Raw genomic sequence first — 25,096 nt, forward strand, 5'->3', positions numbered from 1 at the left:
TTCTTTTCCAGAAGTAAAAATATAAAAATATAAAAATAAAAGTGTTGACATAATGCTGGAGAGCAGGAATGTGATGTTCTGAGAGCAGCTTTTAAAATATACAGTTTTTATCACATAATATCAGATTGTCTCTGTGAAAAGGAAGCAGTTTGTTATTGTTATTTTAGGCTTGACCTTTCCATCCTGCAGGAGGATAATAATAATAATAATAATAATAATAATAACAATAATGATTATGGATTTGAAGCAACTTGTACAGAGTCACACAGACTATTAAAAAAAACATCTATATATATATATATATATATATATATATATACACACAGGTGACAATGTGTGCAGCGGATTTAGCCTCTCCCAGGGCAGGGCAACATGCTTATCGTTCTTCCAGTAAGATAAAAACCAGATGAGACCTACAGTATGACGAAATCTGTGAAGAAGGATGTTGTGACCAACAGTATCAAAGGCCGAAGACAAGTCCAACAGGATAAGAAACGATGGAAAGCCACCATCAGCTGAGATCAACAGGTCAGAGCCGTTTCCAGCCTGTGGCGGAAAGACCAGACTGAAATTTCCCTAACAAATCAGTTTGTTTTAGATAAGATTGAATCTGTGCAGCAATTATTTTTTTTTAGCATATTTGAAAGGAAAGGGAGGTTAGAAATGGGCCTGTAGTTTGCACTTGATGACCTGATCAAACAAGCGAGTCTTGATATACAAGTACCAAGTATCATCAAGTATCATGTGAAATGCATGCGCTTCTTGTTTTGACGCCGAGCATCACGTGATCACAATTGAACCAATCGTTCTTCTTTCTCACTCTGTGGAATTTTAGGTAAACGTCTCCCATACTCAGTGTCAATGCGCGTGTCACTCGTATTATTAACATCCGTGCGCGTGTGTACTGTTTACTGTAATAATGTGACCACGTGTGCACGTCAAGCATCTTTTATTTTGCATTTGTGTGTGTGGTGAGTGAGAGTCTCTATTTGGTAAACTGGTGTGTGTGTGTGTGTGTGTGTGTGTATAAAAGTCGTCCTATACAGCAGCCCCCCTTGTCTGCAAATATAAAATATGTATATCTTTATCTTTTTATATACAGTATATCATTTGTAGCTAAGTGGTTAAGGCATGGGATGACGGTTTGGAAGATCCCAGGTTCAAATCCTACAACCACCACAATGCCACTGTTAGGCCCTTGAGCAAGTCCCTTAACCGTCAGTTGCTCAGATGTATAATGAGATAAAAAAAATTTTTTAAAGTCGCTTTAATTTAGATTTGGTTTGGTTGTATTTTATTTGTGATCGTCTGTCTGTTTTGCAGTTTTTCAAAAATGTTTTCAGATTCTGAAACATCAATCAATTCATCACCCTCTGACAAATAATTCAGGAACATATCAAATTGTTCTGTGCTTGCAAAGATTTAAAAAGAAATTACATAGCCCTTGACATGTGATCTTAATGATCTTGTTTCATTTAAAACTAGTAAAAATGAATCATCACCACTCTATGACCTTAATGTGATCTCCTGTTTTGCCTTGGCAGTATGTTTTGGGTCATTGTCACGCTGGAAGACCCATCTTCAGGAGGTTCTCGTCCAAAGTGTTACAATACATGGCCCGTCCATTAACCTCTCAATGCAGCAAAGTCAGTCTGTACCTTTAGCATGAAACCCGCCCTAAAGCATGATGTTTCCACCTCCGTGCTTAACTGTGGGGAACATATTAGCAATGTTTTGTTTGGTGACTGTGCTCCCAGCTGCCTTGAGATCATTCACAAGCACCTCCCTTGTAGTCCTGCACTGATCCCTCATTTTTCTCATGATTATTTTTACCCCATGAGGTAAAATCTTGCATGGAGCTCCAGACTGAGGGCAATTGATGGTCAATTCGTATTTCTTCCATTTGCAAATAATCACTCTAATAGCTGTCTTCTTTTGACCAAGCTTCTAGCTCGTGGCCTTGTAGCCCATTCCAGCCTTGTGCAGGTCTACAGTCTTGTCCCTGTCTTGTCCCAGTCTTGCAGATAGTGATAAGATTTGAATGGAAGATAGAGATTCTGTGGTCATGTGGCTTTTATACACATTACGCGTTGTTGTTTGGAGCACCTTCTTAAATTATGTGTACCATATGAGCACATAACCAGTCTGTGGGAGCCAGAATTATTGTTGGTCGCTTGGGGATCAAATACTTATTTCCCCCACTGTAAGATTTTACATCTTGGAATGCACATAATTTGCGATTAATTTGTGAAAGACCCCTTGTGCTGTTACATCACCCTTAACTTCTGTAATGTGGCAGTTCAGATCAAAAGGATTTATGCAATGGAAAATCCAACAGTTTGAGACCGGAATAACCAGCTTCATGTATGCCTCCTAGCTAACAGTGAGAGTGCAGGAGTAACTATAAAAAACAAGAAGGAGACATGTGTTAACACCAAGAAATGTTTAAAGAAGACAGCTTGTCTCTGTTTACTGGAACATGAACAAGCATCAGATCTATTTTATACGTTGAGACATTATTGCAGGACTTTATTTTGCATAGATTTGGGTTACCTGACTTGATCAGGCAGAACTGATCAGATTGCTGAAGAGATTTGCACCAAGCTGGCCATAGTTTAAGCGCTGGAAACAGATTGCATTGTGTTCCTTTATATAGTGACTGCATTCCAAAAGAAAACAGATATAATAAAATAACATAAAATTATGTTTTTTTTTAAAGGGGAAAAAATATAGCCATACCGCCTGTCTCCTCTTGCATTGTTATAGTGGCTTTAATAGTGGAAATTGTATTTTACAAAAGTAATTCTGTAAAACCTGAAGTAATTTAGCACATAGAACTTCACTTCTTCTTCTTAATATTATTATTATTATAATTATTATTGGCCAATGACATTTACATTTGATAGTTGAATGACTAAGATTCAATGCCAGAAAGAAACCTATTAATAACTATGGTTAATAACTTCCATCACTCCCATCTGGCATTACACCAGACCTTTCTATAAATAGCTACATATCAATATCAATAAACATAAATAACAAACAAATCCTGGATGATATACATTTATTAGCTGATGAAAATTTTTTACATACATAAAACCATGGCATTTATTACTTAGGGCATTAAGTGTGACAGTTCAATATGCAGTGTGTGACTTGAGTGTTACACAGGTTTTGGGTTTCCAGTGTTAATACAGCTAATGAGGTGGTTAAGTAACTTAATACAAAATTCTATATGTTGCAAAAATCTGCGACAATTCAAATAAATCTATATCGAAATACAGTGTTATGTTGGAATACAAAGTTAAAGTTTAGCACAAAATTTTCCTTGGTCTAGTAACGAAGAAAGCCAAGTGAAGCAAGCAAGCACACTCTTGCTGTAATTGCTTCTGTGGCTGGTATGGAACATTGTGGCTGGTTTTAGCAGGCTTAGCTGCTCTCTCCCCTTTCTAGAACTGTGAACCATACAGACCTACTTTCACCCATGCCGGCGACCAACAGTTAGTTTAATTAATGATTAATACGATGTTAAAACACCAGTGAAGCCAACTGATTCATATAGTTAAACATCCCAGTACTGTTGCACTCTTTGTATATCACCTCTCATGGAATGCCTCTAGTCCAATTGGATAACTCGGTCGGAACAAACTGTTGTAGACATTTAAGACATTTAAACTAAAACAAGAACTAAAGTCCTTTTAAATTGAAACATTCCTTGGTTTAAAAATTCTTATTCTTTTTTTTTTTGTCCCATTTATAATTTTGCTTAATGCAGAAATATGTAAATACAGCCATTGTGTTATGTTTTATGAGTTAATGTCACATAGACATGTGGAAAACAGATGTGCTTATGCAACCCACAAATGCAGCCAACCAGAATGACATCTGCCAAAATGAGATTAATCCCAGTTACAACAGAAGCATTCACAGGGGATTCAGGCCTCCAAATGGCCATGGTTAAAAATGATATATAAACTAAAACTAAATTGAATGTAGTGGTGAATCAATAATTTACTCCTAAAACAAACTATATTTTAACTACTTTCTATGTGTAGTAATAATATTAACATGGATAGATTTACAACCCTGTGGTTTAAAAACCTGTTCTTAAGGCTTTTTGTATAATTACTAATTAAAAGCATGACTCACTTCTTTATTCCTCATCCAGGCTCCAGATCAGGACATGTCTAGACAGACTTTTTGATCTACTGTTCAATGTAATAGCTAAAAATAAATTGTAAACTTAACATTCATCAGAACATGGTATCCTTTATATGCAGAGAAGGCATCAAATAAACCTTAATCAAATCACCACATAGTTCTTTAAGGTGGAGTTTGAGGACATCAGATAGATCAGGACCAGGCTAGTTCCAGCATCTCTTTTACATCCAGGACTTTTTCTCTGGACTTTCCCAAAGCTTCTCCCCTCCGTATCTCCTCTGTGTTGATTTTCTCCCACTCCGAGAATGAAACTGTTCTCACTCCTGAAAAAATGTTCAGACAATTCAAATGAACACAAATTACCACATTTTATTTTTTATTATCCGAAATGTTTATTCCTAAAGCTTTTATTCCTTTTTTGGGAAAGCCTACATTGTCACAGAGGCTAAATTTTTGCTTTTGGTTTTGTCTGGGGCTCCGATGTGTTTTCCTTTAGTGTTGTCTCAGCTAATCCGCTATTCAGACACAGATGTTTTAGCAAGAAAAACATTTTATTACTGTATTTAGAAGTAAAGATTATGCCTAGATATTGGTGCTCATTTTAAGCTTTAAATGATGTTATTCAAGTGTCACATTTCTTAATTTTATTACTTTAACTGATTTTTTTTAGAAATCAGCAAAATGATTTGTCAGTAAAATAACACAAAGTTTACACTAAGTAAATTATTAAACCCGTCTGGAAATAAGCTTTATAGTCATATCTTTTGGTATAATTATGTCATAATGGTAAAATTGAAAATATCATGTGATGTAGTTCTTGGTGCATTTATTTTTTTTCTGTAGGCTCCCAAGGGGGAACAAAAATCATTTATAAATAATTTTATTAATTTGATTCACTTAATTATAATCCAAATGTGAACTAAAACTTGTTAGCATTTAGTTCTATAACATGCATACAACAGGTAAAATAAGTAGAAATATTTCTAAACTTATACAGTTCACAGTTGAAAACACATTCACAGTTGAAAACAAAAACAACAACAATAAACAACTTAAAGTAGGACAGGACAAACTTTTGTCTTGTCAGATTTCACTTTATAGTTTGCATAAAAGAAGGACAGAAGCAGAACAGTTTTCTGGGACCAAGAATGTTTTTAGGCTGGGACTGAGAAGGATTTGTGCTTTGTCCAGTAACACAAAGGCTGACAGTTGATATTTCATCAAACCACCTCCTGAATCCCACTAATTATTTAGACTGGCTTCTATAGTGCCACCTCTGTTTGACCTCCAAACCACTGCTGTTTATGACCCGACCAAGACCAGAAATACAGGCTTAGCTGCTTTCACTGGAGCCATTGCACAATGAGCAACTGAACATGAGATTTTTTCCATCAGAGTTTTTTTTTTTTTTTTTCCATCAAAACACCAATTACATGACATGCCTAGAGGAACAGCATAATTACCTCAACATCATTAAAGTTACATCAGCTTCAGTGTCTCACCTTCAGGTTTATTGTTTTTATCTGTACAGACAAATCTTATATATAGTGACACATAATAATAAACAAATAAATCTTATCTGGATCCACTTTTTCATTCAGACATAAATACAGGTATCAGCACAATTAGAGGTGGTGGAACATTGCCTTCCCTCTATAATCCTACAGGTGTTGGCACTAAACTATTCAGACATGGAAAGCAGGGTGGCAGGAGCAAAATATTTGCTAAGTTTGTTTAAAATTATAACATAATCTAAAACAAATTAATATCAAATCTGGATATTACTAACCTTTTTGGTACTTACAGTAGTGCAATGCAAAACAAACTAACGCCTAGGTATTGCGATAATATTGTATCGTGTGGCCCCTGGTGATTCCCATTCCTAAGCACTGCTTTAGTTTTTGCATAAAAACAAAATCACATGGAGACAAAATACATTTATAACTAACTTTCATGTTTATTATTTGTTTCCATTCATTACTTACTCACAATCATGTTTTTCTTTTTCCTGATAGTCAACTTGAAGCTTCTTGACCTACTTTGTGTCCATATAAATATTTGCTAACCTCAACTCAAGTTTACTTTATATTCGCATGTAGAAATGGTGATTGCAAATGCATAGAATAATCTTTATAATGTATTTTAATACCACAGGTTGAGATCCAATTTCAAAAAATCTCATCAACCTATTCTTTAGACTTGTAGATTTCTTCCTCTCAACACTGTTATTAAAATAAAAAAGCTATTAAAATAACATCCTGATAGCCATAGTATAAACCAAAGAAAACTATATATGTCTATATGGCCGGTCCATATGGGACAGAAGGTTTAAAAGCCTGTCTGATGAATAGTACGTATTTGCTGCAGTTGTATATACAGGAAGTGTCTTTTTGTGTATATTTATGCGCGCATATGCAATTATCCATCCTTTGTGTGTAACACTTCATCAGCCAGGCGTGGTGCCTATAATGGGGCGCTTAGGGCAAAAGGCAGGGCACACATTGGCACACAATTTGAAACGCCAGTAAACTTAGACTGCATGGTTTTTAACTGTGGCAGCGAAACCAGAATACCTAGAGGACACCCATTAAATACAAGGAGAACATACAGACCGGAGGCAAAATTTGAAACTCCAACCCTAGGGCTGGAAAGTAACTAACCACTAAGCCACGATGCTGCACCTACTAAGACACCATGCTGGATATGCAATACAATTGTATATACACAGTTTGCACTTTTGCTTGTTTTAATTACCTCGAATCTTCAGTAAGTCTGTAATCTCTTGAGCACCAGCTTTCTTGACAGACACATCAAGTCTTCCTAAATCCACATCTTTCAATAGCATTCGCGCTGTTTCAAAACTATCATTCATAGTTGTCGCAATCACACCAGTCGGCCCACGCTTTACCCAGCCGCTGCAGTACAGACCTGTACACACATGCAACAACATGTTTTACTTTACAAAAAGAAAACAAAATCTCATACAACAAAAATAAACAAAAACATATTTGGCTAACATTTATGTACATGTTTACAAAGATACACACATTCATAAATTCATAAATTGAGACACAGCCACATGTCAACAGATACTGATTCATTTTTACACAGATTTAATGTTTGATTGTTTTGTTTGTACTGTTGTGGAAATTCTTAAATAATAAAAAAAAAGACATAAAAGCATAAATCACTTCAAACTGAATGTTTTTTTTTCCTCCTTGGAGACAGAAAATTACCTCTGCTATCAAAGTAATTGGTTAACAACCAATTCCTTTTTTAAAAGCCTTTCTCTAAGGTGTAGTCTTTAGAGAAATCAATAAATTGTATTGCATATTGTTTAACATATGAACAATGTCATATCCCGAAAGTTGATAATTACACTAACCCTTCGGCTCTGAGAAACATCTGTTACTGCTCAAAGTATTCTATGTCCATCTATATTCTTAGTATCCACTGGGAGGGTAATTCTCATGCCCTTACGCTCATAAATGATGTTGTTTATACTTTTCTAAATAAAGTATAGGCATAAAAAAGGACTCCACACACACTACAAAATATATGGCTTTTGTTCAACACAATGCTTTTACAGCATCCTTACATTTCCCCTGGAAAGATGGTTCACAAATATTTATTTTAACTTAACAATTGTGGTTAAATCTTCTGGTTTCAAGTCCAGATAAAGAACCATCTTTGTATTATTGTATATTTTTTTGTCATTCCACAGGACATTGACTAATGATTGAGGATATGTGTCACATGGCAAGGTTAAATAATATAATTTATTACTAGTTTTCCTGTTTGGGATTGTAGTCCTATCCACATCCGTCTTATATTTTTTTGTAAACTGTACATGTAAATCTGCAAACACTCCCCAGTGGTACAACAGAAAGAAATTATTAATAACCTGTCCAAAAATAACAGTTTGCCAATGATCTCGTTATATCCTGTGTAAAAAGACGCTTTTTATCATTACAGAGCTTTGCTGCTCTAATGATAAAAGCATGATTAAAGCAGATACCTAGTTAAAATATTTCTATCTTTGGTTAAATTTTTTCTATATAATAAAGTGGAGGAGCAACTGATGCAACAAGCTGAACAACACCAAACAAACAGACACACTGCTGGCAAGAGGTTACCATAGTGAGCTGAACCTTCCTCTTACCTGCTGTCTGTGAGACTCTGCCCATGTCATTGGGCACTGTGGAAGAGTGAGGGTCAAAGGGCACAGAATGCTCGATAGGTAGGCTCTTGTACCCAATACTGCTGATGAGTAGCCCACACTCTAGATTCTCAGTTAGACCTGTGGGCAGAGCTCGAGCTTCCTCCCCTGAACCCTGCGTAGAGACACAAGACATTTTGGTTCTGTAAAGCTGCTTTGCGACAATGACCATTGTTAAAAGCGCTACACAAATAAAAGTGAATTGAATTGAACAAGACAAACAATTAAAACCTTCACCTGGGGGTACTACCACATTAAGAAATCGTACAAATCAAATAGTCATTTCATAGCTCATTAAATAGTATTTATGGTGTTTAAAAAGTCATATCTAACACTGAATGGGCAAGCAGGAGAAAAACCTTCCTATACAAAAATCCTCACCTTAAGCTTGTTAACAGACAAACGAATCCCTTTTATTTTTTTTCCATCTGCGTCTGGAAGCACTTCCACAGGACTGCGCAGAAAACGGAAACCCCAGATTTTGTTGGCTCTATGCCTCATTTCATCTTCTTTCACAGTCTTCAAAATTAGCTCAGTCAGTCTCTTTCTAGGTCTGGGAAGATCTATGAAACCGGAAACACGCACAAGGTTCAAAATCAAGCAAAGTCACTTATGTAAACCTTCAAAGGCAAAGGGTCAGTAAAAATGCTGTGTAAAAAGAACACAGACAATGCAAAGAGGAAATAAATCAATGAAGTGATTCAGAAAGAAGCACAATATATGTAACTCTTCCAAGGTCCAAAAGCCTTGAGAGCAGTAGTAAAAATGCTTAAAATATATTTAAATACAAATTACATTACTGATAACAACATGGCTAAAAATACAATCTTAGAAATGTTTACATGCATGGTATGTCAGCGTTTTCTCATACTTGCTTTGTCCCCTTTTTACTTTGCTTTAATGATAGTTTGGACTTGGATTTTCTTCCTATTGCAATCTTAGGAAGTTTTTTCTTGCCACTGTCGCCATCACCCTTGGCTTGCTCATCAGCGACATTTCTTCATCTTATTATTAGCTAGACACATTTTTCTCACACATACGCACTTCCATAAATGTTTTTTTTTATTTTCCTTTAATTTTTGTGAAGCTGCTTTGAGACAATGAACATTGTTAAAAGCACTATATAAATACAATTGAATTAATTCAACACGTGTACCATGAATTTTTGAGTGTTTGCTGAGCACAGGCTTTAATAAAAGAGATTGCACAGGAGGCAAGTCTGGCCTTTTGTACAGAGCAGTTAACATGGTCAATAACGCACTGCTCGCCTGGTCCAACCATCTGTCAGGAATCAAGGAAGACGTGCATCTAGACTCTTTTCTGTTCTGGTATCTAGGGGGTTTGATGAACCTAGTAACATGACTTAGTATTTAATGACGTAAACTCCAAAGCACTTTTGTAAGTCGCTCTGGATAAGAGTGTCTGCCAAATGGCTAAATGTAAATCGAAATTCACTTATATTTAAATAGGGATGTAGAAATAATGCAGAATCTTTAATATTGAAGATTCATTATTTATTATATATAGATAGAACATAATTAAAGTAGGAAGATGGATGAGAAAGCACAGTCCTTTGCAGCCCTGGGAGTGTCTTTGTCTGTCTCTCTCACAAAAGTCCTGGGGGTATTTTCCATGTTACAAGATGCAAATGTCTCATCATCACGCAAAGCAGTCTCCATCAACCTCAGCAGCACAGCACGGGGAAAAATGCTGTCTCTGTTTTGCCATGTGGACAGCTTTGAAATGTACAAAAAATGTTTTAAAGCAAAAAAAAAAAACATTACATATTCTTATTTTCCCTTTCTACCTTGGGATTGATTTTAAAGTAAACTTTTTTTGCAAATACTTTCATACATATATTATATAATATATATAATATTCAACCATGCAAACACAAATGTTTACCGTCATGCATTGTTGATTTAGATGAAAAGCATAAGCACAGTTAATTAGCCACGAGTCATGGCTAGTATAAAACAATGATTCAGTACGCCAGGAAATACTTTACACAGGTATACCGTAATTCCTTTTGTACATCACAAATGCCTAGGGCTACAAAAGTGTTGGAGGACAGCTACCCCTTGGATTTCCTACTTGACTTATGAATCATTTCTCATAAAAGGGCAAAATTATAAGCAATGATTCTTGTTTTGATTCCAGAAAAGTGGAATCACTCAGGAAGTTCAGTCGGGATGCAATCTGACTCACTAGGAATTGGCTATGAACCTGATATCGTTAGTGCATGATGGCATGCACTAATTATGTAACTTGCTTACTTTAGGGCATTTTTATGAGTATTTAAACAGATGAGGGTTTGTTGTCAGTTTATAGTGCTCATGTGTTTATTATATTTATACACTATATTTATACACATATATGCACTACTGTATATGCAAGCACATTCTTTATATAGTCACTTTAACAAACCACTAACTAGTATGTGTGCATACACTGTATAAAGGGTTTGTATTGTGTGCATGTTTAAAATGATGCTCTTCAAACTACACGCTACATCTTGCTTTCAAAGAGCCATACTTCTTTGTACTTTTTCAGTCTTGCAGAATAGTTCTCCAGGCATCATGAAGGACTTTTGGGCTCTTATTTTTGGCAAGTTTTTTTTTTTTCCTGTACCCGACCTATTTCAGAGAAATGTTTGTCTTCTCAGCCACACAGTGACCTATGAATCATTCAAGCTTGAAAATCAAACAAAATGCTTGAACCAATGAAAACCAGGTGCAAAAGATATAATCAGGCCAATGATGAGTTGAAACTGAAACTAATTTAATTTTATATTAAAAAAATTTAAGTGCCTCAAGACTTATATATAAAGATGTTGTGTTCATTAGTTTATAAGTAGGTGTACATGGGCTTGACTGAGGCCTTTAAATGCATTTGTGCTGACTGCAGGAGAGTTTCTCAACTCTCAAGGATAGTCAATAATAAAATAATATATTTAATAAGTAACCTAATAGTAATTTAATAAGTAACATGACAAATTTTACACTTCGCTGTTCATCCTTTTTTTGTCAAAAAGGTCAGCATGTTTTTATTTCTTCCTTTTCAGCTAAAAATAAAAGGAAAAACAATAGGGCCAAAGAAATTAACTTATGTTGCTAATAAATATGACTGAAATACATAAAGAAAATATAACCATACACTTACATATGGCAAGCATACATTGATCATTTTTACTTAATTTGTAAGCTCTGCATATATCAAGTAATAAAAATACACTCATAGCATTACAATTTTCACTACATTGAAACTAAGCTCAAACCTGTTCTAGCATGACAGTGCTCGTAGGCACAAAGTGAGCTCCATGAGGACCTGTTTTCCCACGCTTGGAGATGAAACATGCATAGACAATTTTTCTTTCTCTTTTTTCCCGAAAACTATCATTCATAGTTGCAATCACACCAGTGGGCCCACGCAAAGCTTTAAATCATTCTAGGGCACTGTTGAATTCATTATATAAAAGTGGAAAAATATGTTATAACTCAGACAATATCAAGATCGGACCACACTGAGGCAAGCAGAGCAACAGTCAAGAGACCAGCTGTAAAACTGAATGGAGCTCACTGGGTAAAATAATAAAACTTTTGCAGACCTGGTGTGATGAGACTAAAGCAGACACATTTGGTCTGGAGACAAAGTGACCAACCAAATACAGCCAAGCAACCAGGGAACACCATTCCTGTGATCATGCTTGCAGTAGCATGTATTTGATTGCATCATGCTGCAGGGTTGGAGGTGGTAGCCTTCGCTTCCCAATCGTCAGTGAGCCTTGGGTGACCATAACCTTGTTGCTGGTGCACTGGTTGTCCTTCCTTGGGTGACTTTTTGTATTTTCATAACAGGAACGCTACACAACACTTGCCACTGAACCATAACAAATTACCCTAGGAAAGTGACATAGGTACTTAAAAACTGTGTTTTCAATGCATCAACTTCAAAACTGACTGTTCACATGCTGCCAAATGTGTCCCACTCCTTGACAAATGTTATTTGGTCTATCTTCCAGGGCTTTTAATATTATGTCTGATTGTGTATGTTCCAACAGAGTGTTATGGCAAACAACATGGCAGACTATAAAGGTTTTGCTTAAAAAAACCGGGGCCAAAAAAAACTGCCTATAAATGTTTGAAATGTTGTTGTCGTAGTAATAAAAAGTTGGACAATATTATTAAAACTTCTTCCTAGGAGCATTGTTAAACCCATTATAACAAAGTGGAGAAATAAAGAAAAAGAAAAATTCCAAGAGTATCAAAATATACTTAGATTAACCCAAACTGAGGCAAGAAAGGCAACTAGCTGTAAAACTGTTGTTATAGAGCCCACTGGGTAAACTAGGAGAACATGTCAGACCTGCCACCACAACATGCCGTGATTTTTAGGTTAGATTAGATTCAACTTTATTGTCACTGAGCCAATGACATGCATTTAGCATCTAACCATAAGTTAGAGAGGTTTCTTGTTTAAGAATTTTCCCGACAGAGCAGTGTATATATTACTGTGTGTGAAAGTCATCCTACACAGTAGCCCCATTCCTCTTTCTCTCCTCTTGCCTTCACACACACACGCACACACACACACACACACACACACACACACACACACACGCTCTTTTGCACAATATTCATAAGTTGCCAATTTGTACAAACTATTTTTATCTTTGCTGCTAATTACAAGGAATGTTTCCTGTTTCCTGTTCCACTACCTCAACTCATCACCTCATTACCAAAGAGTATTGTAGTGTCATGTTGTTGCATTGTCAATTTGTTGTACTTTGCACGTGTACTTTTCTCTTTTCTATAAAAATGTAGATAGTTTTCTGTAAGTTAAAATGCCAATCTGTTCTGCCCCAGCTAGCTGGCTAATTAGGCATCCAAGTTATTTAATTAGTTAGTTAGTTTTTGCTAATTTATGTTGTTAATTTATGTTGTACAGTTGCGTTCAAAATAATAGCATTCCAACATCAGTAAACAGATCAATAGTTGTTTTTGGGAGATGTTCTATTTCTCCATAGTAAATATTTTACTTGTAGGTGTAGTAGAGTAATAGAAAACCAACAGACCCAACAGTCATGATTGGATGCACCTGATTCAGTGTAATTGAATCATTAATTGAAAAGGGGCGTGTTTAAAATAATAGCAGTGTGGAGTTCAATTAGAGAGGTAAATTATTCTGTGAAAAACAGGTGTCAAACAAGGTTCTGTGCAACAAGGTTGTCCTGTGCATTTCTCCCAGGAAATCAAAGTAAAACGGGTCGTTTTAGACATTGTTCAGAACAACAGGGTACTTTAATTCAAAAGTTGATTAGAGATGGAAAAAAAAACATACAAAGAAGTTATATATAAGGTATATATATAAGGGTTGTGGAACGAATCATCTTTTATCATTTGATATAATTTATGATATCATTTGATGGAATGAATTATGCTTACAATCTTACAATCCAAGGTTTACCTATATTGTAGTAAAAATTAGATTAACAACTCTGGAGACTTCAAATAGTACCACAACAAGAGTAGAGGTTTAATTAAACAGCCCTGGACATCTCTGTTACACACACCGCAAAAGCGTCTGCAAGAGAGAGAGGTAAACCCCCTTATCTCACAGTGCCATATATTCTAACGGAGCAGGTCATGGTGACATTTTAAAACACAAGCTTTAAGAAAACAGTACGGTTCCCATGGGTGTTGATAAGCAGACGAGTGACTCTACTGCCACAGAGTCAAAGGCTTCTACTCCCTACATCTTTATCTCACCAATTGTGCAAGATCTCCCATTATTTTGTCTCTCAACTATGAAGAAAAAAAAGACAAAAAAAAAAAAAAAAAAACATATTGTAGGATTTTTAAAGAATTTATTTGCAAGTATGGTGGAATAACAAAATTTCATCTCAATACTTTGTTATATACCCTTTTTGGCAATGACAGGTCAAACGTTTTCTCCAAGTCTTCACAAGGTTTTCACACACTGTTGCTGGTATTTTGGCCCATTCCTCCATGCAGATCTTCTCTAGAACAGTGATGTTTTGGGGCTGTCGCTGAGCAACACAGATTTTTAACTCCCTTCAAGAATTTTCTATGAGGTTGAGATCTGAAGACTGGCTAGGCCTTAAAATGCTTCTTATGAAGCCACTCCTTCGTTGCCCTGGGAGGTGTGTTTGGGATCATTGTCATGCTGAAAGACCCAGCCACATTTCAACTTCAATGCCCTTGCTGATAGAAGGAGGTTTTCACTCAAAATCTCACGATACATGGCCCCATTCATTCTTTCCTTTACACGGATCACTCGTCCTGGTCCCTTTGCAGAAAAACAGCTTCAAAGCACAATGTTTCCACCCTCATGCTTCACAGGTACGATGTTCTTTGGATGCAATTCAGCATTCTTTCAGCATATTTTGGTTTAATCTAACCATATGACATTCTTCCAATCCTACTCTGATCATCCAAACGCTCTCAAGCAAACATCAAACGGGCCTGGACATGTACTGGTTTAAGCATGGGGACACGTCTCGCACTGCAGGATTTGAAACCCTGTGTGAGTGTGTTACTGATGGTAGCCTTTTGTTACTTTGGTCCCAGCTTTCTGCAAGTCATTCACTAGGTCCCCCCGTGTGGTTCTGGGATTCTTGCTCACAGTTCTTGTGATCTTTATGACCTCACGGGGTGAGATAATGCGTGGAGCCCCAGATCGAGGGAGATTATCACTGGTCTTGTATGTCTTCCATTTTTTAATAATTGCTCCCACAGTTGTTTTCTTTACACCAAGCTGCTTACTTATTGCAAATTCTCAAATTCCAGTCCTCCCAGCCTGGTGCAAGTCTACAATTTTCTTTCTGGTGTCCTTTGTCAGCTCTTTGGTCTTGGCCATAGTGGAGTTTGGAGTGTGACTGTTTAAGGTCATGGACAGGTGTCTTTTATACTGATAACAGATGGCATTAATACAGGTAAGGAGTGGAGGACAGAGGAGCCTCTTAAAGAAGTTAAATGTGAGAGGCAAAAATCGTGGATGTTTGTAGGGGACTAAATACTTATTTTCCACCATAATTTGCAAATAATTTTTTTTAAAAATCCTACAATGTAATTTTCTGATTTTTTTTTCTTATTTTGTGTCTCATAGTTGAGGTATACCTATGATAAAAAAAAAAAATTACAGGCCGCTCTCATCTTTTTAAGTGGGAGAACTTGCACAATTGGTGGCTGACTGTATGTAATATATATATACATACACACACACAATATAATAAATGGAGGAAACATCATCAGGTGTGCTGCAAGATTCATTATTAAAACCAAAGTTGTGTGGTTGAGCTACCTTCAAGGAGAACTATTTTTACAAGATTAAACATTAAACACAAGACATGGGAGTGGTGGCTCAGGCTTAAGGCTCTAGGTTGGGGATTTTCTGATCTAAGTATTTGGGTTTGAGCCCCGGCGTCTGTGATTTGCCATACCCCATACTACCCATGAATGCAGTGTCTGTCCCATTTGAGAGATTTTAATTTGACATTTGTTAAACGTTAATGTTTCCTCTAACCAGTTTGCTATGCATTTATTTATTCAAACATTGCATGTTTACAATAGTTTACAAAAGTAAATCTGAGTTTTTTTTATTGTGATTAGTGGTGATTAATCACAGACTATGACTAACTAGATTAAAATTTGAAATCGATTGACAGCCCTACTATACATATACGTACGTATAAATAGAGTACATCTGTAAAAACATTGTGCAGTGGAGAAGACATACCAAGATAACATGCTCAACACAATATATGCGTACTGTATGTACATGCAGTAAGGTGGAATATACAGTAGTGCAATGATAAATCACGGATGGTGCAAAGATGTATACTGGATGAATATACACTGACAGCAACAGTGCAGTTGCAATATAAACTGACAGCAACAGAACATTTAATTAAACGATTTCCAAATAATCGTTGAGCCCTGCAATTGCTTAACCACTTCTGCAAATTTAGCATCTACTATGTGGTACTGTATTATACAACAGTTCAAACAGAGCAACCTGATAAAATGAGAACCATTCCACATAAGGTAACATTGATGTCATGCAAACAGCTGAATACTTTTATACAGACCCCATTGTACAGTATGCATGTAAAGCAGAAAGCATATGTTTAAAGAATGCCAGCAGGTTGTAATCTGTATCATTAGAAAGTATAGTTAGTGTTTTTGTATGTGGATGATTTACGGGTATGTAATTGTTAAACTGCTGAGTATCACTGTTTGAGTGTTAAATATACAGTAATTTTGCAACATGTATTTATTGTTTTGACTCAGTAGAGAGATTACTTTAGAAGAAGCAGAAAAAAACAACTTCTGAAAATGCTTTCACTTTTTAAAGCAAAAAGTGAAAAGAAAATAGGGTGATAACTTTCTTTAGAAAGAGTATACACAAAGATAAAAGGCTTTCTACCTTTCTACCTGTCGGCTTCAGCTTTGGAACTTGAATAAGTCCTTGTTCAGAATATTTTCTTCCACGTTATCTGCATCATCACAGGTGCTTCCTAAGCAATCTGTCTGAAATCAAATAGCTTCTTCTCAAAAATTCCTTTTGACCCTTAAACAAACTCCAGTTTACTCTTTAAACAGTGTGCCAAATTATTGTGCAATGACTTGTCACACTCCCAGTCTGATTCTATACATGCCACCCCACCTAGGCATTTTCTCTGATGCTTAGAAATCATGTTTCAGTACATAAGAGAACCAGACATGGCATGTCACGGTTTTGGGTGAGTATTAATTATACCATTAAGACTTGCCAACATGGCTTAACCTGTTGAAAAGTGATGATGACAAATATGATGATAATATTTTCTATAATAGACAGCACACTGTGAGAAATTTTCAAAATAAGCTGCTAATTAATGTAGTATGTATTTTTCCAGGACACATTTTCCAATCAGCTGCAAAATTGACTGTTTTTATATATTCAATTAAATTAAATCTTATTTATATAGCGTTTTAACAATGGTCATTGCCTCAAAGCAGCTTCACAAAAATGGAAGAAATTATTATTTTTTTCAATTAAAATAATAATAATAATAATAATAATAATAATAATAATAATAAATTGTGTATGTGTGAGAAAAATGTGTCTAGATAATAATGGCAAGGAAAAACTCCCTGAGATGGCAATAGGAAGAAACCTGACTCAACAGGGAACCCATCCTCATCTGGGTGATACCATTTATAGATGATATGACATTATTTGTGTTATGCAGCTAAAAGTTCAATATAACAGAATTTCTTTAAATTAACATGAAGTCCAGTTCAGCATAAGGATGAGTCAGCAGGTCCAGAGGGCAGATGGGCTCTGGATCACTGGAAGCACAGGAGCAGCATGTGTAGCTCCAACCATCATGAAGCAGATGTCATGTAGATGTATGCCTCTCAGCTATAACATTAAATCCATCTGCTTAATATCATATAGGTTCCATTTGTGTGGCCAAAAAGCTTTGTCAGCTCATGGCATGAAATTCAGAAGACCTCTAAAGGTGTGTTGTGGTATCTAGATGTTAATATCAGATCTTTTAGATTCTGTAAGATGTGAGGTGGGACCAGATTCAAGACCACCCAGCACATCCCACAGATGCTCGATCAGATTGAGATCTCAGGATTTTAGAGGACTATCTAAAATGTTTTCATGTTTCTTAACATAAACAATTTTTGTAGGTGTTCCAGGAGCATTATACCGCTAAAGGAGGCCACTGGCATTATGTATTTACTGTCATTCTCTTTATTTGCTTCCTCTGGACAATGTAATTTTTAAGCACAGAATTAGTTTTCACTGTTATGCTGATGACACACAGTTATAGTATACAGTATGTGTCAGTAAGGACAGATGTGAAACACCAGCTTAATAAAGTTGAGGAATGTGTGAAGGACATAAGACAATGGGTGCTTAGTAACTTCCTCTGCTTAATTCTATAAGGACAGAAGTACTGGTACCAAGACCATTTATGGCTAGAAGTAAGCTTTCTGATCACACAGTAACTCTGGATGACTCGGGTATGAATTTATAGTTTCCTGTCTTTCATTTGGAGCTCTTTTAGTAGAACAGCATTCTTTCATCTCTAAAATATTGATTCCTCATGACCATGAAAATGGTCTTAGCTGATCCTGGCAGTTTTTCTGTTATCGTTGGGACAGATCCTCGTCTTTTATTTAAAGTAGCAGAAGTACTGGTAGTAAGACCACATGCAGCTAGAAGTAAACTTTCTGATCACACATTAACTCTGGATTGCTTTGGTAACAACTTATAGATTCCTGTCCCTCATTTAAAGCTCCATTATATATTATTAGAATAGCATTCTTTCATCTCTGAAACTTTGGTTCTACATGGTCATGAAGATAGTCTTAGACTCGGCTGTTGCAGGCAGTTTTCTCTCTAAGGGCTCGTGATTGTACTCGCTCAATAATTCAGGACTGAAATTCCCTCAAACAGTTTTATACCAGAGCATCCAACAGTGAAAGTGGACTTAAACTTAAACATGTCACCCACCTGTTATATTGAACTTTCAGCCTCTTAATACACAGTTTAAGTGCAAATCAATCCCAGCGATCTGATAATCACCCAAATTAGATATGTTCCCTGTTGGGTCTGGTTCCGCTTAATATTTCTTCCTATTGTCATCTCAGGAAGTTTTTCCTCATCTCCTTTCTCGTGGCCCTCAGCTTGCTCATTAGGGACAATATGATAGTTATAATTTATACATTTTTCCTCAAAACTTTTAGAACTTACTTCCATAATTTCTTGTTTCAGTAAAGCTTGTTTGCGACAATACCCATTGTTAAAAGCACTATTTACTGTAAATAAAATTGAATTGAAATTAGGAACTTCAGAGGGACATCTACATGAATGCCAGAACCAAAGCTTTCCTAGAAAATCACTGCCCAGAGCATCAGTCTGTCATAGGCGGCTTGTCGACCGTCCTTGTGACATCAAAAAAAACATGATTTATTAGACAAGGCCAGATTTTTCCCTTGCTCCAAGGTATAATGAGGCAGGCAATGTTATTTATTTCACCTGTCAGTTATGGCTGCTCTATGTATGTTACTGCATTGTGATCTTTGTCACTTATTGAACTGTGCATGTTAATGAAACTTCAATTTTAATTTTAGTCATCAGTCATGTAGAGTATGAGGAAGTGTGCCACTCTGCTGTTTCTCATCTTTAATGGCTACCAGTCTGATAAATACACTTCAGCAAATAAATAATATTAAGGAAAAGAAGATGTTGTTGCTGTTCAAACTGATATAAAACTTAATACCTAAAAACTAAAATACTTTAATACAAAGAAATGAAGTTTGAATACTCTCCAGTGAATCGTGTTTAAGTGCCTGTACCTTTCAGAGCCTCAGCTATGCCCTCAAAGTCTCCAGGGAGCATGTCAGCCTTAGTCTCAGGCAAGTTCATCATTTCTCTCACCTCCTAAAGAGAAGCAAAGTGGGACAAATTTTAGTCGGACACAATGTTTCGATCACTTTTTTACTTGACTTGACAAGTTCATAAATGTGCATACTCGCCAGGTGTGTGAAGATTTTAAATGCTATACCATTACCTATTGATTATTGTAAAGATTTTAAATGCTATACCAAGTCTATTGGCCTCTGCATGAATTGGAAATAAAAGTCAGGACAAGAAAGAACAAAACACAAGCAAAAGGGGGGAGAAAAAGCTTGTATACCTTAATAGTACATGCAATTTGCAGAGGACCCCTTCTTCCCACAATCAGAACCCGGCGTACCCGACTGGCTTTAAGAGACTCCAGTGCCTGCTGCGTAATGTCTGTCTTCTGAAGAGAGACAGAGAGACATAAATAAAATGGGTTATGTAATATTTCTTATAGAGAAGTAAGGATATTAAAGATAGAATGCTAAAAGTAATTGGTTCCAGTCACACAGCATCTGCCGTCACATAGTATCATGTATCTGATGTGGATATGAAATAAACCATATGTGGGCAGCGAGGGAAACTGATAAAACCTTAAATAGTCTTTTTTGTTAGAGTGAACATAATACTTAAAAGTAAAAGTCTACAATTAAAGCTTATGAGTAGCTGCATCTGGTATAATTATGGTGCTTTGGAGTCAATGTGTCAAAAGATAATACATAAAAAATAATAAAATAGAACTAATGAATTACCAATACATTGAATAATATGATTGTTATATGTAGAAGGTTCTTATCATTTGTAGTGCAGTGACCTGTAGAAAATCCATCGGAGACAAGAGGATTCTGGCCACATCCAATGCCACGTTGCCCTGTCCCAAAACCACAGCAGTCTCACAGCTTAGGTCTGGACGCAGCTGCATAAAAAACACAGTCTAGATGAATATATGACTGTCTGAGTGGCTTCCTGTTGATAGTGTATGAAGCATGCAGGATCTCGTGCATGATAATGTCAGACTGTGTTTAAACTTTGGCACTTATTTTGAATGACAAAAAAAAGCAAAAAAAAAGTAACATGAGTTTTCACTTTACTTTTACCAGGACATCAAAAAGAAGTGAGCAAGATGGATAAGTTTAAAACAAAAAAAAAACGTAAGGCAATCCTGGTTTTGATCAGAATTAAACCTTCAGTATGTGGTGTTTATTTTTAAAATAAAGATGAAACATCAGCATTATCATGATAGAAGAGTGGATTCAGGGTGGATTTCATGAACAAAATGTAATACTGTAATGTATGTGCGCAGGACATAAGAGATTAGATGTTAATTAAAAAGCACATCCCACGTATTATGAGAACTACAGCAGGGGGCAGAGCTTTTTCTTACAAGGCCCCAAAGTTATGGCATAGTCTTTAAATTAATGTTCAGGACTTCAGCCAAGTATTTTTGTAAATAGATTTGCCTTAAAGTAGCAGATCTTGGGGACTCATGGATGTAGAGTATTATGGTGAACTGATATGTTTAGATGCTGTCTTCCCCACTCTCATTAATCATTTGGATTTGTTGCATGCGTGGGATGCGTGGCAGACCACACGGGGCATTCATGCGACGATACGTGAGAAAGATTTTACTTTTTTTTTTTTTTTGAAGAGATGTCCTCTGATCTGATGAAACAAAAATCTAATTGTTCTAATTGCCATAATGACCATTTTTATATCTGGAGGAAAAAGGGGAAGGCTTTAAAAGCTGAAGAACACCATTCCAAAAGCATGATGTTGTAGCATCAAGTTACAGAGTGGTTTCCCAAAAAGATGATATCATGAAAAGAGAGATTCTGTGGATAAACTGAAGCAACATTTCAACGGGTCAGCCACGAAGGTAAAGCTTGGTCGGAAATGGGTCTTCCAAATCAACAAAGACCCCAAACATACCAAAATGGCTAGAGCATAAAAAAGTTAAGGTAATGGAGGGGCCATTACGAAGCATTGACATCGGTCCAATCCAAAAAGCATGTGTGAGCAAGGAGGCCTACAAAACTGAATCAGTTACACCAGTTCTGTCAGGAAGAATGGGATAAAATTCCAGTGACTGGGGATGGTTCCACTTTTCCTCAAAGACGCTCCTGACCTCGAATGATGCAGACAGCTGTTCTCTGAGGACTTGTGACTTCAGTCGCTCTATAGTTCAGGATTGAAGTTTCCTACAGTCTACCTGAGCTTCGAATAACGAACTAGACTCCATTTTAACCTAAACACATCTCCTGTTATACTGAACTTCCAGTCTTGCACAGTATGATGCGGATCAATCCCTGCTATCCGTTTCACCCAAATGAGGATGGTTCCCTGTTGAGTCTGGTTCCTCTCAAAGTTTCTTCCTATTACAACCTTAGGGAGTTTTTCCTTGCCACTGTCGCCGTCGTCCTCGGCTTGCTCATCAGGGACAGTCTTATCATTGTGAGTCAGTTCTTTTGATTGTGTAAAGCTGCTTTGCAACAATGTCAATTGTTAAACGCGCTATACAAATAAAATTTAATTTGAAATAGAATTGAAGTATATAAACATTTATTTCTCACTAATCTGTTAGTTTGCTGACCTACTCAATACTCGAGTAAAGTAAAACCAATTTTTTTTAGCTTTTATCAATTCTCACAAATTGATATATTAAACTTTTATATTATCCATCTCAAGAAATATCAATCAAATTTGTGTGGGTTGTTTTGATTTGGTAAAAATAATTTATTTAGGATTTAGTCGCAGATATAAAGAAGCATACATGGCTTTTAATCTGTTTTTGCAAAATAAAAAAATAAAAAACTTTACTTGTATATTCAGCTCAAATGGTTTAATCATGCAAACCATCTCATCGGTACATCTTGTAGGCACACATCCGTATTGATGTGTGCCTCATCAGGTGTGTTTAAAACACAAAAAATTGGCCATTATAGAAGGAGAAAGGCACCATATCTTTACAATATACTATCCAGTTGGTTGGTTTCGAATCCTCTGTATAGATTTAGATCATAGACAGGCCCAGGCCTCTTTAACATGCAGTTAGTAATGCTAAGTTTACCACCGCCCACGGATTGATACTGTTCCTCTCCTTTCACTCGATTTCATAAGATGTTAATGTGCTGGAGTACATTTGAGAATCCCCATATGTTCCTCACATGTTCCCCAGAAGTAAAACTGTGCGTTTGGTCTGGGCAATCAGGCCATCCTTTGATCAGACGGGCCAGTGTAAATGACACAGCTTTCACATCACCACTCACAGTTGATGTGATGGTATCCTCTTCTACCAAGCAGTGATGACAATGGACAAAACCCACCATGTCAGTGACTTTTATCAAGTACTTTGATAAAGGCTGAATAAGATGGCAGTGGAATCCAGTTTTTCCAAATACACACGCTTTACACATCACTTAGCCACTAAACCTCGTCTTGTGTTTAAATAAGTGAGGAAGAAATCATACAAGGCCTTACACCAAAAAATTCCTTACACCAAAAAGGGGGAACCATGGACGCCATGGGGTCTGGCTAGAAGAGGATCATGTGGAAAGTTAAATATGGATGAAAGAATCTGAAGCAAACAGCAAACCTTGGAACAAACAGGCAAACACATTAACATTAATGGAGGTAAAAACTTGCAAGCTCTGCACTTCTGCATTTCTGTAGCTTTAAAACGTTTTTCAAACATGACTCCAAGGTATTGGAGTGGCATTACAAAGTCCTGATCTCAATCCCATAGAAAATTTGTGGGTGGCACTGAAAAGGCGAGTGCAAGAAAGAAGGCCTACAGAAATGACCCAGTCACACAAGAGAAGTGGGCCAAAATTCCAGCAAACTATTGTAGAAAGCTTATGGAAGGATATCCGAAATGTTTGGCCGAAGTGAAACAGTTTCAGGGCAATTCTATCAAATACTAAGGAATGGAATGTACATTTTTAACTGATGAAAGTAATAAAAAAATTTTTTTTCATAAAATTCTCCCTTGCTTGATTCTGACATCTAACAAATGCTAAAAATATGTTAATATTTATTGATCCAAAACAGAAAAAGTTTTCTCTGATTTAATGTTTGACAGTAAAGAAAAAAAAAAAGATTGTTTTTTTTTCTGAAGTGTATGTAAATATCTGGTTTCAACTGTATATCTACAGTAAAGAGTCGTATATTAGCATAATCTGAAAGGCAAGAAAGAAACAACTTTACAAACTCCAAAACTATGGTTTGTGGCTATACGTGAGAAGGATTTCCTTTTTTTTTTTTTTTTTTTTTGAAGAGATTTCCTCTGATCTGATGAAACAAAAATCTAATTGTTTGGCCATAATGACCATTTTTATAACTGGAGGAAAAAGGGGAACGTTTTGCAAGCTGAAGAACACCATCCCAAAAGCATGATGTGGCAGCATCATGTTACAGAGTGCTTAGCTGCAGGAGGGACTAGTGCGCTACTACTTTACAAAAAGATGATATCATGAAAAAAGAGATTCTGTGGATATACTGAAGCAACATTTCAAGTTGCCAGCCACAAAGGTAAAGCTTGGTCATAAATGGGTCTTCCAAATGAACAATGACCCCAAAAATACCAAAATGGCTTAAGCATAATAAAATTAGGGTTGTGGAAGGCTGCACAAAATGCGATATTACTAAATACTAACTAAGTTTATGTAACCTTTTGACCGACTGGGAATGTGATGCAAGGAATTAAAGCTGGAATAAATCTTTCCCTCATGTGACATTTTCTATTTTTAAAATTAAGTAGTGATCTTAACTGACTAAATACAGAAAATGTTTTTAAATTAACTGTTGGGAATAGTGAAAAACTGAGTTTAAATCTATTTGGCTTTATACAGTATGCAAGGCCAATTTACAGTGCTGAGAAAAAGTATGTGGTTCTTTTTTTTTTTTGCATATTTGTTACAAATTATATGTTATATGTTCGATGATCTAAATCATTTGTGACAAATATGCAAAAAAAATAAAGAATCACATAACATTTCATGGCACTGTAAATAAACAAAGATAACCTGAGTTATAAAACAAGATGCAATTTTTACATGATGATTTTAATTATTAAGGAAAAATAATCTGTAAAAACCAGACTGGCTCTAAGTAAAAGAGTAACTGCCACCCTTGCCACACACAGGCCTGATCACAGCCAAACCTGTTCAATTAAAAATCCCTTAAACAGACTCTGACTAATTACAGTAAAACTGTTGGCAATTTCATACAAAATTTCATGTTGTTTGTGATGCCCTGCATGATGCAGGGGTTAGAACCTGTGACCCATCAATA

The 25,096-nt window shown here is 36.1% G+C and overlaps 1 protein-coding gene across 2 annotated transcripts in view; it reads right to left on the reverse strand.

Annotated features, from left to right (window-relative positions):
- Positions 1-3,047: 3,047 nt before the first annotated feature.
- Positions 3,048-25,096, reverse strand: part of fdxr (ferredoxin reductase) — a 31,699-nt gene continuing 9,650 nt past the window's right edge. For both annotated transcript variants that reach the window (XM_053512302.1, XM_053512301.1), the window contains 7 exons: positions 20,622-20,723; positions 20,103-20,210; positions 19,762-19,846; positions 8,762-8,943; positions 8,324-8,495; positions 6,916-7,089; positions 3,048-4,484 (listed from right to left, as the gene is read on the reverse strand). In XM_053512302.1, the coding sequence (XP_053368277.1) occupies positions 4,354-4,484; positions 6,916-7,089; positions 8,324-8,495; positions 8,762-8,943; positions 19,762-19,846; positions 20,103-20,210; positions 20,622-20,723 (954 nt within the window). In that variant the 3' untranslated portion in view covers positions 3,048-4,353. The remainder of the gene's footprint in view (positions 4,485-6,915; positions 7,090-8,323; positions 8,496-8,761; positions 8,944-19,761; positions 19,847-20,102; positions 20,211-20,621; positions 20,724-25,096) is intronic.

Source organism: Clarias gariepinus, chromosome 14, assembly GCF_024256425.1.
Source record: "Clarias gariepinus isolate MV-2021 ecotype Netherlands chromosome 14, CGAR_prim_01v2, whole genome shotgun sequence".
NCBI lineage: Eukaryota > Metazoa > Chordata > Actinopteri > Siluriformes > Clariidae > Clarias > Clarias gariepinus.